The sequence below is a fragment of the Ruditapes philippinarum genome, unplaced genomic scaffold (genome assembly GCF_026571515.1).
Source record: "Ruditapes philippinarum isolate M1 unplaced genomic scaffold, ASM2657151v2 ctg4996_1_1_1_1, whole genome shotgun sequence".
NCBI classification, from domain to species: domain Eukaryota; kingdom Metazoa; phylum Mollusca; class Bivalvia; order Venerida; family Veneridae; genus Ruditapes; species Ruditapes philippinarum.
Window position 1 is genome coordinate 10,634 of NW_026863171.1, and position 16,667 is coordinate 27,300.

Here is a 16,667-nt window from a genome sequence, read left to right on the forward strand (position 1 = left end):
CCAGTACTGAGCAATGAGTGTGAAGTTTCTTGCTCAAGGAAACAACGACTTGCCCCCTTCATAGTTTGATTACACGGGAAATGCAGCACTTACTCATGATAAAGACAAAAACATTGATGACGAAATTGGTTGTGAGTTAGATAATGAAGTTGAAGCACAGCACGAGGAGTAAAGGTATGTTACGAATATAAAGACCAAGTAAGATTATGAGTAAAAAGAACTCAATGAACCATCATCATTTCCTACATTCAAGAAAAATATTTTGACAAATTTTTTAAAGTCTTATTGAGTGAATTTGAAGAAAATATATTTTAGTATGAATGTTGAATCGATTTATTATACAAACAAATAGCTTAATGCATACTATTTTTTTGTTTCAGTTTGCTTGACGTATGTTTTTCAAAGGCGTGGGTAATGTTGTAAAAATGAAAAGTTATTATTCTTGGGCGATAAAAAACTAAAAAGGAGAATAAGGTAATAAACAGTAATTCCTGCGATATTAAAACGTATGTTAATCATAATTTATACGTCAAATAAAAGACAAGGAAGTCTTGAGGAAAATTACATCTTAATCTTTAAATTGACATGGTGGTAGACTAGAAGGTAGTAATTTGTCACTAATCAAATAATGAACAAGAACGGCAGCCAGAGGAACATAAATATTATTTAGAAATCAGCTCGATGCACAATACTGTACAGAATTTAGTGACAAAGTCATAAAGTTTTGTCACACATGTATGAAGATTTTGCATGCGTTTTTATTATTTATTTTATTTATTTTGCACGCCTGAATAATACTTATATGTATAATTTGCAGTTCAGCAAAACAGTATCTATCTCGTATATATGTAGTCACGCACCACAAATCATATAAGCAGAATTTACTTAAGGTTCATTCCAGCTTACAAACATTTTGTCGCAGGGTGATATTTGTTATTCTCGGGTATGTTTTTTTCTTTTCATTTATGAAATTACGATGCATACCTTCTTTTCAGTGTCCTTTTATCTACGTTTGCTAGAAAAGCCTTAATTATCATTATTATTTAGAAACGTGTATTAATTATGTTGTACAATGCAAATTAAAGACAAATGTAAAGCTTTAATATCAAATCGATAAGGCTTGAAATACACCAGTCTTTCTACACCAGTCTTTCTTTCATAATATTAGTATCTCTATAAGACATTTTATTTATTTGGAAAATAAACTGATTTATAACTTATTTTAAAAGGAAGAGTCTAAAAAAAGCAACAAACTATTCTATTATTCTAATTCAAAAATACATAAAAATAAATAAATTGATAAATAAATAAATTAATTAATTAATAAATTAATAATTTAATAAATTAATTAATTAATTAATTACATTCATTCATTCATTCATTCATTCATTCATTCATTAACAATCAATGGTCGGGGATTGTAGAAATTTTCATAATGGAAATAAATGATATAAAGAATCAACAATGAATGGGGAAAAAAAACTGCACGACGAGTTTTGCATTAAAATCAGTTTCTCAGAAATTGTATTGCAGTAAAATTTTCCTTTTCACCAGTTTTATATTTTTTATAAAATATAGCTGGAATATCAGTCACCTACATGTAATTTAGCTGGAAGCCAGTATGAACAATATTTCCGAAACTTGTTCCATGGATCATTGCAAGATTTCCTAAATAGGGCAAAATGATTTTGTTTCACCACGAAGGAGTAAACTGACCACAACGTGTTCTCGACATGGTGCCACACAACGAAGGGAACGATATACATGTAGTTACTCATCTCATCTCTTTACCAAAGCGTATACCTTCTCCCTAGCAGCTGTCCTGCGAAATGCGCATAAGACAGTATGTTCAAACCCGAAAACGTTAAAACGTTAAAAACGTTAGGGTTACACTGGCAAATCTTCTGTTGTTATGTAGAACGCGACACTTTGCGAACTTTCGAGTAGCGTCTTGAAAATTGGCCTGCAAAATATTGACCATATTTCTAATTGGATTTCGTTGATTTTATTTCAATAGTTTCAGCCAATTTTTGTACACATGACGTCAAAGTTGACCATCAAAGCCCGTTTTTGAACATGACGTCGTTGCGTATCATTGGCAACTGTTACGGGTAATTTCAACGCCATTGGCGGACAAAATATCTAAAATCTTACAGCATTCGACAGAAATTATCATTTCCTTTAAGCTGATATAAAATTTATTGTTTTACGCCGAAAAAATGTTTGAGAAATGGAAAGAAAAATTGTCAATTTTGTGTAAAATGTGACGTTCAGTTTAGTCGCAATTTTCGGCTTTAAAGTGTCTTATTAAAAAATTCCTGAATAAATTTTTTGATTTTTTTCTTTTGAACATCCTTTAAAATATATACTTAGTCAAAATAATTAAAAAAATTAGGGGGTCACCGACTCAAATTTTTCGGTACACGAGACTTTATTTCCCCCACCCCGTGAGTAATTTTGTAACGAAATTCGACGTATTCAGATACGTTTGAGACTTCAAAGTGCGGCAATAATGTTCAGCTTTTTCAGGAGAATTGTTCTAGAGTTTAACTTATACATATAAAATAACAACAACAGTGTTCCATTACAAATTCTTAAAATTTAAAATGAGACCTGACGATAAAAAAGCATACATATTTATATTTAAAATTTGATATTTTGCTTATTAGCTTAAAATTTAGGCGTTTGATATTTTGCTTATTCGCTTAAAATACGCCATCATTTCCTACGAGCACGTCACAATTTCTGAGCAAAGACTGGAACCCAGACTAGTAAAGTCTAAATACAGGTACATTTCAATATAACATGTTACTTGAGCAAAAAGGAACTGCCAGCAGTTTTACGAAACTTGCAAGATATGTAACAAAAATTGTCTAGATTTGAAGAATTTCTTTTAGACTACGTATTAATTCATGATTGAATTTCCCGTAAATATTGATAATATTGCACTTCGACCAAGCCCATGATAGTTAATTAGTACATTTTGCATTACCCAAACTATGAGTGATATACTGTGAGTGATACATATTTCATTTCAACTATTAATAACCAGAATTTGAATTTCACTTGTTATCAAAAACTATCGCAACAATTTGACAGGGTATATGCTAAATAATTGGCGAAATATTGACAAATTAAAATATACGGTTCATAAATGAAATTTAGTCAATTATATTAGGATGAAGCAACATTAGATCAGTGGGTGTTGGCTTACAGATGTAGCACGTTCGATTCTACAAGTAAATAAACATCTTTAATACAAAAATTCTCTCGTTTTGGTTACCATTTTAGAACATCATAATGTTAAAAATGACGATTAATTGAGGATTCACTATAAACGCTGTATTAAAAACATAACTATCAAATCGGCCTTTGCAAATATTCATTATTCACTATATACACTGTAAATTTATGGTAGAATTTATTTTGAACAGGAAAATTTAGAAACAGTACTTTAAACATGAAATATAATGAAACGCTGTAAATACACGTCTGCGGATGTTTAGCAGAACATATACGCGAACCGGCGGTCCTGAGATAGATACTGCACATAGGAGTGTTGCGTTGTAAATCTTTATACAAAATAAAGATATTTCAATATATATTGTCATTTTTTCTGTCTGTACATACCACGGGCACTGTAGAGGATCTGCCGATGTTTTATATGTTCTGTTCACCGACCATTTAATCAAAATGCAAACTGACATGTTAATAAAACCGGGAAATATTACATTTTACTCAAAGTTTTACTATTTAATGTTATTCTGACAAATGTCAGATCAGACTATTTTTTTTCCTCTTGTAGAAAATGGGTAATTCTGAAGTACATCTTTATTCTCTGTCTTATTTACAAATCTGTATTAACATGAATAAAAAAAAATCATATTTTGGTAATATCTGACCGTGTAATTAAAAAGAATACGTGTTTTAGTAAATACGAACTTCATTCAAAGTTCCTGCATATTACGAGTGTACGGATCACGGTATATTAGTCATATACGTATTGCATTATATACGGTCCCGTACATCTAAGTATTCAGATTTCACTTATTTTTTACCTGTCTATCTATAATATACGGAATTCCGTACCCTTTATTGTAACAATATATTTTCTGCAGTGGTCATAAAAGCGTAAAATGCCGTTAATAGCGGGATTTTGACACAGGGCGATCGTTTTAATAACATCAAAATATCAAACGCCCCGTGATAGCGTGACTTTTTATCCAAAGGGGTGGGGGAATAATGAGTCGGTGACCCCCTATTTTTTTTAGTTATTTTGACTAAGTATACATTTTAAAGGACGTTTAAAGAAAAAAATCAAAATTTATTTCAGGATTTTTTAATAAGCCGGTTTTAAGCCGAAAAAATGCGGCTAACTGAACGTCAAATTCTACACAAAATTTACAGTATTCTTTCCATTTTTCAAACATTTTAAGTCGTAAAACGATAAATTTTATATCAGCTTACAGGAAAAAATAATTTCCGTCGAATGCTTTAGAATTTTAGATATTTTGTCCGCCAAGGACGTTGAAATACCCGTAACAGTTGCCAAGGATATGCAACGACGTCATGTTCAAAAACGGGCTTTGATGGTCAACTTTGACGTCGTGTGTACAAAAATTGGCTGAAGCTATTGGAATAAAATCAACGGAATCAAATCAGAAATATGGTCATATTTCTGCATGCCAATTTTCAAGACGCTACTCGAAAGTTCGCAAAGTGTCGCGTTCTACCTTAATCACGCGAAACATACTGGATTCGCCGTCTTAATATATTTAAGCAAGGGATATTAATTCCACCACAAAGACTAACTTTTCTCATTATTTATCTTAACAAACTACCCATAATGTATGTACAATATTCTATTCCCCGAGAATCCCAATGTAATTAATTTGTGCAAATATAACAACCTTGAGACATTTTTCATCAGATATTTTCTTTTAAGTTGCACGCTGTTATGAATAAATACTTTTCTCATATGCAGCCAAAATATTTAATTCAGGTTAAAATGGTGAAGTTGTCAGTAAAATATCGTATCTTTCCTGTCAAAGTAGACGAATTCAACTTTTTATTTAGTATTTCATTAAACATTCTTCATGCCATATCTGGTGTCCATAAGAAATGGTAATTGCAATTAAAATTTCAGAAAAAGGTCATTAACTGCTTCGCTTTGTGCAACCATCTTTCAAAGCTGTACCATAATTTATAGATTCTATTCTAAGTTTAAAGCGTCAATTACATGATCACAGCTTATCTACTTTCACTAAAATTGTATGCAATCATTGCAATGTCTTTCTAAAAGGAGGTAACAATAAAAGTCGTTTAAAGAGAAGCTGTGATAGTTGTGGTCGATCAAATAGTTCTCCGGCTCTTGAACTTCACTTATGTATGCTTGACTTGACGTTGAAAGAGTCACCTAGATGTCGCTCAGATAACTAGTTTGTCAATTTTTTGCCGTCTGCTTTTCTTGCTTCATTGCATAAATATCTACTTAATTTGTAGATATCCTCAAAACTAATTTGTGATATCCTTATTTTTTGTTCGGTAGCAGGATGATTTAAATGTGCACGGTAAAGGACTGTTTTCAATTTTAATGTATTTGCTAATCTGCCAATCTATCACACTGTGCATTTAGTATAATGTCGACTGTTGGTACAAGTTAAGCGGGTTCGAAATCACGCGATCAGTTGAATTGCAGACGTCATGTTATTGTAGATAGCTAATTGCATTTTTGTTTGTTTTTTGTTAAAGTAAAATTGTGTTTTTATTTCATTAGGCATATGAACAGTTTCAGTGTTGTGTGCTGATTCTCTGCTACGATGTAATTAAAGGAGCTCCGCTGGGGTCTAAAAACCTAAAATCATAAAATCTTAATTTCTTACATAGATCAGTTAGGGCACTTAAACAGAACGATATTCTAAAGATAATTAAGAAATATTCAGAGAAATAAATTGTTAACGGTATTCTTGTACTATTCTAAGCCAGATTCGGGCGAAAAGCGTTGCCATGCTTTTCAGTTTTTGGTATTTTATACAATAAGAATACTCATTCTGATATAAAAAGAAATTAGCGAATGATCTGAAATTTTGCGCACAAGTTATTTGTCTAGAACATCAACAAATGAAACGTTAATCTCAAAAACTTATTTCAAGTCACGTCATGAAAAAAAAACCTCAGTGGAGCCGGTGAAGTATACATTGAACTACCGGCATTTCGTAAGCTTGCTAATGAAAAAGTAAAAGTTCGGGCAGTGTATAAAAGCAATGAGCTGCAAACGTATGCATGGAATCTGCTGACGTGCAGCGACAAAACTTATAATTCGTATTTCAGAAAACGCCAAGTATAATGTCAGTTACATGCAGTAGTTCATTTGTGTACACAACAAAAAGGGTTAGTACTTTAAAATACTAAGTACTAAATTTTTTTTTCATTTAAGTGTCTCTCTCAATGAATATGGCAAACAAGAAAAAGGTATGTGTGATCGGAGCAGGGCCAAGTGGAATGGCGGCTTTGTGGAACTTTTCAAAGCTGAAGAGTGGCAATGATGTTGACGTCGTATGCTACGAAAAACAGAAATCTTGGGGCGGCCTGTGGAACTATTCATGGAGAACAGGTTATTTTGTGTTGGCAGGCGGGCGGGCTATTAATGTAAAGAGAATTCTTCCTATCTGTATGCTTATGCATTTTGGTGGTTGCTGAATTATTTTCTTATTTCACAACAAAGCGTTGTCGCATAAATTATGCAAAGAGCTAAAAGTATTTAAAATGAAAAATGTATAAAATATATATGGACAAACAATATCCATTATGTAATTCTGAGGGTCATGCCTGATTATTGCCTTTGCACATATGTGCATGCCCGTAAATAACATACTTTTGGATATCAGTAAAAACCTCCCAATTTGAGCATTTCATAATCACTTGAATTCCCAAAGTCGCACCTTTTACTATTACGCCCTTCAGGCAGCCTTAGTAGCTCTACTGATTTTCTATCATAAATTTAATGCGATACTTTCTAAAATGATATTTCTGCCATGTATTTCAGGTACCGATGGTTACGGTGAACCATGTCATGCCGGTATGTACAAACACCTGTGGTCAAATGGTCCAAAAGAATGTCTAGAATTTCCTGATTATACATTTGAGAAACATTTTGGGAAGGCCATTCCCTCATATCCACCAAGACCTGTTATAAAGGATTATCTTGAGGGTATAAGCTCGAATTTAGATTACTTCATGCTTAATGTAATTTTTCGCGCTTCACAGGAATGAAAAATGTATCAAGAAGTCAAAAAAAGTGTTAATTAATGTTTCGTATCATGATATTTACTCACTTTTGTCGCAATATCATGTTTAAATGTAAAATATGACTGTGCTCTATGTTTAAATGTTGTTAAAATTTACTGTGCTCTATGTGGTCAAGAAATATTAACTTTAATAGTTATTGTTGCATGGACATAGATAATGATGTTAAATTGACAAACGTTTGGCACACCGTAAGCATAATTCAACTTGAAATAATTACACACTAGTCAAATATCTGCTCGAGCGTCTTTGAATTAATAGGGGTTTCAATAATATAAATCTTGTTTTACCTTGTTATTCCCTCACAATAAGATGATAACGGCTGCCAAAATACTTTAAGATATAGTCTTCAAGGGATTTCTTCTTATACTTTAAGCCAGTGCACTTCAAGAAATATAATACAAATTGTACTGTCACACTATCATATTTTATGCTTGCATCCGTAATTTGTAATTTTTAATTTTAGGCCGCTGGACAAGCAATGTAGATTTGAGACCATACATCAAATTCAACACAGTAGTGCGGCATGTTGAGTATAACGATTTAGACAAAAAGTTCATTGTAGAGATTACAAACCTCGAAACTGACCAATCATCAAAAGAAACATTTGATTATGTCATTGTTGCGACAGGGATTTTCAATGTTCCTAATGTCCCGGATTTACCCGGAATTGATACATTCGAAGGGACAATACAGCATGTACATAATTTTCGTGACGCTAAAGAATTCAAAGGCCAGCGTTTATTGATTGTTGGTGCCAGCTATTCGGCAGAAGATTTGGCGCTTCAATGTTTAAAATTCGGAGCAAAAAGTGTCGTATGCACATGGAGAACAAAACCGATGGGATTTAACTGGCCGAAAGGGATTGAAGAAAGACCATTGGTCCAGAAATTCGATGGCAATGTGGCATACTTTAAAGATGGTTCAAACGCGGAAATAGATGCTGTCATTTTCTGTACAGGTTACAAGTACTCGTTTCCGTTTATGGAAGGCAAGCTTCGTCTGCAATCGTCACTGTCCATGTTTCCGGACAATCTGTATAAGGGGTCGGTCTATTTGCTAGGCGGGAACAACCAATTATTCTACATGGGAATACAGGACCAGCTCTACTCATTTACAATGTTTGATGTTCAAGCTTTATGGATTTGCAAGTAAGAGGACAGCTTGACATAAAATGATATACAGAACAGAAACTTTATTACAGAACAGAAACTTTATTATAAAAAGCTCCTCACCATATTACATATACAAATTCAACATATAATACATAAATGACACATGACATCAATATATATAATTACAAAATAATGGTTTATGTGATGTGAGAATGTTTAATGAGATAAGAATTTACCAAACATTATCAATTTAAGCTACAATACATTTTCTTTTATGTTATGCCTATCAATAGAATACACTGTGACAAGTGAAGGGGAATAACTTAGGTAACTTTACATAACCAGTATTTTAACATTTACTTTCCCTTAATAAGTCATGATCAATATCAATAGAATTCATTTCTATATGAAAAATGAATACGTTTACTGATTTTGTACGTTTTTTATATAAAGAAAAGAAAAACCCACACAAGAAAAATAACCAAAACAAATAACACTAGACTTAATTATAAGGATTAGTTTTAGAAACTCATTCCTGATAATTGATATCGTCTGCCGTTTTACAAAAAAAGAGTTCTTTTTATTGTATTTTATTTCATTTATTTATTTAAGTTCAATACATAAGTTATCGACTACTCAAACGTGTTAAAGTTTACAATTACTACTTTGATTGGATAAAGTATTTTTAAAGAGGTGACAAAAACTTTTCTTGATTAAGGAAAAATTTTAATTGAAAATATAATTTGAATAAAGCAATTTGTTATTTTCTTTATATAACAGCTTTTTCGTCAGTGAACTTAAATGAAGGGGAAGAAAAATATATATCTAACAATAAATAATTAGTTCTCTTTGAATATCATCTTTTACCTCACAAGATTTAGTTCTTATATTTTGTAAGTAATAGCTGCTGGCTGAAAACGCGTGTTAAACTCGAATAATATTCGAAAATGTTTGTTAAATCTTGTGTTATAAATGGCCTTACAGATCCTGTTACACAATTTCTTATGGTTTTAAATCATAAATATGATGCCCAAATTACTCAAATTAAAATTTATCAATATTAAAGGTTTCAAAAAGCATTATTTGTAAAGACATTAACGAATTTAACATTTCATATAAATAAAGGGAGGTAATAAAAAAATATTTTCTATAAAGTTTAAGTCAAATTTTACAATAAGAAATGAATGCATATATTTTAATGATTACATATAATACGCACAAATATTTGCAGTACATATTTTACATATTTTTTTGATGTTTGAAAGTTGTTTTATTTGCATAATTATGTACATATACATGTATATAATTTCACTAAGTGTGGTTTACCACTTCTTCTCTCTTCCCCTCGGTACGTGTACGTCGTTGAGAAGACACAGGGCATCGGCAGATGATTGAAAGACCAATGCTACGTTTAAGGCGGCAAGTTCGCATGTTACGTGTAAGGCTCGGGGTTACGTATAAGGCGGCACGACTTAGCTTGCATGTACTTAACTACCGGTGTCCTGACTAAAGCCGAGGGGAGTGGCCCTACAAAGTAGGCGCTTGGGTCGACGAGGATGATGTGCTAAGGTGCGTGAGCCCTTAGCACGGTTAGACGGCAGGCCTTTTGCTGGCACAAACAGCCCTTTTTCAGGGCTACCCTTTCATATTGTCATGGGTTACTGTACATTTAGGTTCTCATTGACCGCCGTACAGTGACCTACTTTTGGCTCAAAATTCATATCTTTGGCTAATACTCCGTGGAAATTGCATGGAGGTAAATTATCACCACTTTGTGTTTCAAAATTAACTCTTTAAGGGCATGACTGGTGACATGTCCGGGGTCCGTACTCGACAGCGAAAGTGTGCCCTTACGGGCGGATGGACCCTCATTAAGCATATACTATAGCTAGATAGGTTTACCACTTTGATCACAACATACAGGATCTTTAAAGAACTCGACCTACTTCTAGACATTATATTAACGCCGACCTTTATATTTAGATAATTTCTTGTGAAAAGTTACTTTTTACAATAAACATTTTTTTTCTTTACAGATATATTCTCCGTAACATTTCCAATGAGCCCAAGTCACTCAGTGAAATGAAATCAAATGCTCAGAGATGGTGTCAGAATTGTTCCGAGTTGAAAAAATGTCACGATGAAATAGATTTCCAGACAAAGTTTATTGCTGATTTGAGCAAAGACGTAGGTTATTACCCGGATGCTACAAAGGCAAGAGAAATGTTCTATACCTGGGAGCATGATAAGGAGAAAAATATCGTCACATACAGAGATCAGTGTTTCACTTCTATCTACACGGGCACCAAATCACCCAGACCTACCGCTCCTTGGTGGCAGGCAAAGGATGATAGCATCAAAGCTTTTGTAAATAAAAAATGATGGGAACGCTCTAATGAACGATGCTTGATTATCCTTTATAATACTGGCGTTTAATCAGAGTATATTTCTGTTATGTAAATATCTTAAATGGAATTATGTATTTCTTCTCAAATATTATAAATATCAGCTGTTATGACAAATGTAAAGACTTTCTTTTACTATCAAGTCCGGGTAAAGACTGTATTTACAAGAAATAATATGGCAATTTATTTATTTATTTAGTATTGTATATGGATTCCTATATTTTCTATAGTTTGTATTGCTATGTGTAACTATATAGCTCATGTATAGCTCCAAATTAATCAGAGTAAGAGTTGATGTTAATTTGATTTCTGGTATAATTAGATTCAATAAATTTGATAAGTAAAACCCATCTTTGCATGCTTTTACTTCACCATGAATACTAAAATAGAAAAAAAAGAGAATCCCGAAAAATCGCCCAAAACAGGGCAAAATTGAAAATGTTGCAGGCTCGGTTTGATTAAACCTGTTCATGGACTAAGTGGAAAGTTCAAGCTACCGTCCACGCCCCCTAACACCGGCTTAAGCAGAAGTCAACATCTAAATGTAAAAAAATGGGAATATTTAAATAATATGCACTCTTTTAGAAAATAATCTTTCCAAAACTTTTATCTGACCAGACTAGTTTTATTCCAATGAATTGACCGAATAACAGATTAATGAAACGGTTTAAATGATTGTAATGTTATCCCGTAATCAAGTTAAAGCAACTGAGGCTGACAATCTTAAAGAGACCTTTTTTGATTCTCAAAGATATTTCAAAAACTCAGTAGGCGGTGTATTCAGTGTCTAGTAAGAACGCACTGGCAATGATCCATACTAATAACCTTTCTGAAATTATTATCACTGTTAGCCTTCAAAATGTTATTTATTATGTGTAGTAGTTGTCGTGAGGAATTTATAAGGTGTCAAAAGTGAAGATACAATATTCACTTTCGGCCCATTGCTATATCCTGAAGAATGTTTACTTGAACAACTCGCACTGGTCAGACCGAGGAAAACAAGAATGATTTTTAAAAAAATAATTTGTCACTCGAGGGTCTAAACATGTACGATATATGACCATTATCTGAAAGCCAAATTACTATCTTCTGTTCAATGTGTTTTCAAGTAATGCTCTTTTAAATCTGTCATACAATAACAAAATGACAAAAAGGAGCTGTACGAGTAGAGTATAAAAATTCACTGTCTTTAAGAGAAAGATATCAACTAACTTTCTTCTAAAGTGAACCAATAGCTGGATGAAACATTTTCACATGTCTTCATCAATAGGTTTTATGTTAATTTTGTACGTAGATTACTTATCTACAGAGGATTGTCTTCTTATATGTAAACCTCCAGATTGACATTTTCACTCACATTGTCATATTGCATTGTTACAAATTGCAAGCTCAATTATGACAATGAAAAACTAGATCAAATTGTGGATAAAAATGACAAAACAATAATGGCAAAAATACATATAAAAACATATAGATATTTGGTGAGACGCCATATACGACAAATTGGCCATACATGCAACTGAGCTCAACAAAGGTGCTACATTAAACCTGTGTTGTATCACTAAAGTAAAACATTGCATCAATTACATGCAGAGGAAATTTAAATACTAAGGTAAGAGTTCCTTAACTGCAGTTAATTGCTTTTTATAGTACAGAACAAGTTATTACAGTAGGTCGTATCTGTGCGTTTATGAAGTCACAAGTCACCGATCATACTATATTAGTACAACATCAAATCAGTAAATGCATTGCCGCAGGGTAATCTTTGTTATACTCAGGTATGCATTATTAAATGTTTTTGTTTTTTTACTAAATTACGCAGAAATTTGATTTAATAGTAGATAGAGCAAAATGTAGTAGATAATTGTTTATTATACAATACAATACAATTTAACAAAGAGTTTTGCGGCCGGCCCAATGGACCTATTAGTCACCTTTTATAATAAATTGCATTAATCATATAACTTTACATGAGATGACAGATAATATGAGGAAAATGGTTATGGTAAAACAACACCAAATTATAAATAGGAATATTGGAACCACCCAACTAGAAAATGACAAATAGATAAAACTAAAAATACCGCAATCACAACAATAATGTCGTGCTGGACGATCTTGAAGGATCGGAAATATAACATCTCTGATTGAATGTACCGGGCGATTTTTACAGCCCACGAACGGAACAAACAAGGCTGATGTGGTGATAGAATAGAGAAAATAAGAATTCCCAAATAATGAAATTGAAAAATTGCAGGGATTTGATTGATCGGTTTGATTGAGTCTGTTCATGGATTTTATTTTTTGAGTATTTGACCCTGAGAACCTCCTTATATTTCTCGGTTTGCTGGCATGTCTTTTTTTCGTCGTCTGACTGCAGTTTTTATGCATGTATAATTCCGCATTGATTAACAGTCTGAATTCACTAAGTATGCATTAAGTTTGCTTTACCGTGGTTAGGTATCATGTAGGATATTTGATCACCCTAAAGATCTACCTCATATTTATATATCCTAATAACTTACTGATAATGACATTGTTCAGTGGAGGGATGTAAACGGTAATGTTTTTTTTTATCAATGTTAAACAAGTCCGCATAGCTCATTCGGTTCGAGCGCGAGACTTTGCTCTCGATGTTGTGGGTTAAATTCTCGGGCCGACCAACTAAACTTACTTAACAGTCTTTTAGCGAGAATCAAGGTCTCGTGTATGAGTGCTTAAACAATTGGCACGTTAAAGAACCAGGAGAAACTTCTGGAACTGGGGCATCTTTCTCTATCTGTACATTGCAATATGCCCCAAAAACTAAAATTACTAATACTATTCTGGAGGACGCACACATATGTGAAACCGGTGATAAGTATGAATTAACTCAAATACACAAAAAATTCAATGTTAAAGTATTTAATACTGTGCTATTTGATTTTGCAAGTCCAACTTTAACTTCAAATTAATATTTTACAGGCAGAAAAATTAATAAGTAGATAGATGTCATTTTATTAAAAAAGTTGCAGACGCAAAATTAAGTTACATGTCATGATATTATTTTTTTTGCTTCAATAAAATTATGTCTTATGCTGATTTTCTACATTTACCGTCCATTATGTCAAGCATAATCATTAAGTCAATGGTATTCCATTAGCTTCCTCGTTAAAAAGTCCAAGTCCCTATTACATTCCAACACATGCGTGCGATTAGTGTCAAATTCATGCATACAACCTGTAGACGTGAGGCGACAAAACATGAAATTTTTATGTCATAAGTTGTTGGATTTTTGATGCCAAACATAAAGCGATACTACCCTAGAAATGAATGCCATTTTCATTTTACTAGTATAAAAATAATATGTAAGAAAAAATAGAGCTACATATACATTAAATGTCAAATTAAGTGAATATGGCAAACAAGAAAAGGGTATGTGAGATCGTAGCCCCAAAAACTAAAATTACTAATACTCTTCTGGAGGACGCGCACATATGTGAAATCGGTGATTATAATAAATTAACTCAAATACACAAAAAATTCAATGTTAAAGTATTTCATATATTCACATATACGAGTATAGGTGTTTCTTTGTTGAGCACGACATTATTGTTGTGTTTGTGGTATTTTTTTTAGTTTTATCTATTTGTCATTTTCTAGTTGTGTGGTTCCAATATTCCTACTTGAATAATGTTGAAACACCCTTTGGATATGGTGCTTGCTTTCATATGTGAAATGTGAACTTTGCAAAGTTGAAGAGTGATAATGACGTTGACGTCGTCTGCTACGACAAACAGAAACCTTATCTTACTTGGCGAGTAATGGCAGCATGGCTGGCAGACGGCAACAAAGGAGAAAAAAATGACTCCTCGTATCTATGTGCGCAGTTTAGTAGTTACAATGTAGGTTACAAATACTTACAAGTAGTTACAAATAACTGATGCATAATAGCGTATAATTAGGAATAAGTAGCTGTTAAGAGCCAATAAATTATATATTATTTCTGTGTTGTCGGACAAAAGATTTTGAGGTCGAACATCAGATTCAGCTTAGAAGTGCGGCATGTTGAGCACAACGAATGCTCATTGTATAAATCCCGAAATTCGAAACTGACCAATCCACAAAAGAAACATTTGATTATGTCATTGTTGCCATATGAATATTGAATGTTCCTAATGTCCCGGATGTTTCCGGACTTGACGAATTCGAAGGGAGAATACAGCATGCACATGATTTTCGGAACGCTACATAATTTAAAGGCCAGTGTTTATTGCTTATTGGTGCCAGCAATTCGGTAGAAGATTTGTAGCTTCAGTATTTGAAATCCGGAGCAAAAGAAAATGACATATGAAAATGAAGAACAAAACCGATTGTTTTGACTGGCCGAAAGGGATTGGAGAAAGAACATTTTTCTAGAAATTCGTCTTACTCTGTTCAGGTTACAAGTACTCGTTTCCGTTTACGGAAGACAAACTTCATCTGCAATCGTCAATTTCCTCTTTCCGGACAATGTTTATTAGTGATCGCCAGTATATTTGCTAGGCGGGAACAACAAATTACTTCACATTTCGATGTTTGGCAGCTTTAAATATATACACAGAAACTCATTCATGATACATGTATTTGATTTCGTCTGATGTCTTACAGTTACATTCTTACTTTATTATTGTCTTTTACTTCATTTATTAAGTTTTCCTTAATTTCAGCACATATGTTATCGCTTTTTCCAACGTATTGAATATTACTGTTATAACTTTGATTGGATAAAAAGTATTTTGAATGAAGAGACAATTCCGTTCTTCATGAAATGAAATTACTAATTTATAATATTATGTGAATAAACTCAATAAAGCAAATTGTATGCTTTATTTTCTTATATAGCATTTTTAACCTTGCATTGAAGTACTCGATCTATCTTCAGACATTATATTGACACCATCATAACTACAAATACTGTCATATTACTTCATATTAGATCATTTTTATAAATAAAAAAAACTTGATACGTTTTACAATAAACATCTGGATCTTTTTCTTTTCATATATATTATCAGTAAGTTTCCCTCTCAGTGAAATGAAATCAAACGCACACAAGTGGTGCCAGAAGCGTTCCGAGTTGAAAAATTGTCACGATGACATTGATTTCCAGACAGAGTTTATTGCTGATTTGAGTAAAGACGTAGGTTATTACCCGGATGCTACAAAGGCAAGAGAAATGTTCCATACCTGGGAGCATGATAAGGAGAAAAATATTTACACATTAAAAATAAATTTTCAAAACCTTTTCCTTTCTTCTTGGTAAAGGGTTAAACTTGGCCCGTTCTGTCAAACTTTCGACAAGAAAGTTCAATAGTTTAGTTTAGTTTGAACATCCCAAAATAATTTTATGCTTTAGAGGCACAGTATTGAAATATATGATGGTAATCGTTGATTTCGGTATATTCCGTCGGTTTCAGTCACGCAGGTTTACAAAACGGTATGACGTTAGGGGTCCGGAATCGTATTAGATACATTGATAGTTTATCGCACTGAAAGGCAATTAAACGTTTATTTTATATATCGTATGTAATGATTGGAATACATGTTTTTTCGATAGCACATAATAATTATGTACAACACTTTTACAGTAAAATTGCACTGTTTCACGAAATAATTAAAACATATATATTTTCATAGTCACTTTGCAAATACTAGTATTCGATGATCGGTAATTATTTGTCGGTAATTATCTGAATCTGAACTAGTAACCTATACGAATTTCAATGTATGGTACAACAGTATATGTATAAAGTACAATTACAAGAAGAATTACCAGCATAGCACTTGCCTTATCAGCCTCAGTGGCAAACATTACTCAACT

At 32.7% G+C, this 16,667-nt stretch overlaps 1 protein-coding gene across 1 annotated transcript; it reads left to right on the top strand.

Moving 5' to 3' along the window:
* The first annotated feature begins 859 nt into the window (after positions 1-859).
* LOC132721322 (trimethylamine monooxygenase-like) lies at positions 860-11,160 on the top strand. Its single transcript, XM_060705606.1, has 5 exons — positions 860-943; positions 6,437-6,613; positions 7,046-7,210; positions 7,772-8,456; positions 10,457-11,160. Exons 2-5 carry the CDS (start codon positions 6,448-6,450, stop codon positions 10,800-10,802), a joined length of 1,362 nt encoding a protein of 453 aa, XP_060561589.1. The 5' UTR covers positions 860-943; positions 6,437-6,447; the 3' UTR covers positions 10,803-11,160.
* Positions 11,161-16,667: the final 5,507 nt, after the last annotated feature.

What these genes read in the sequence shown, in the direction of transcription:
- LOC132721322 (XM_060705606.1), top strand. Translation starts at nt 6,448, where the DNA reads ATGAATATGGCAAACAAGAAAAAGGTATGTGTGATCGGAGCAGGGCCA. An exon ending in GAACTATTCATGGAGAACAG is followed by an intron (nt 6,614 to 7,045) that starts GTTATTTTGTGT and finishes CATGTATTTCAG; the next exon opens with GTACCGATGGTTACGGTGAA. An exon ending in TATAAAGGATTATCTTGAGG is followed by an intron (nt 7,211 to 7,771) that starts GTATAAGCTCGA and finishes TTTTAATTTTAG; the next exon opens with GCCGCTGGACAAGCAATGTA.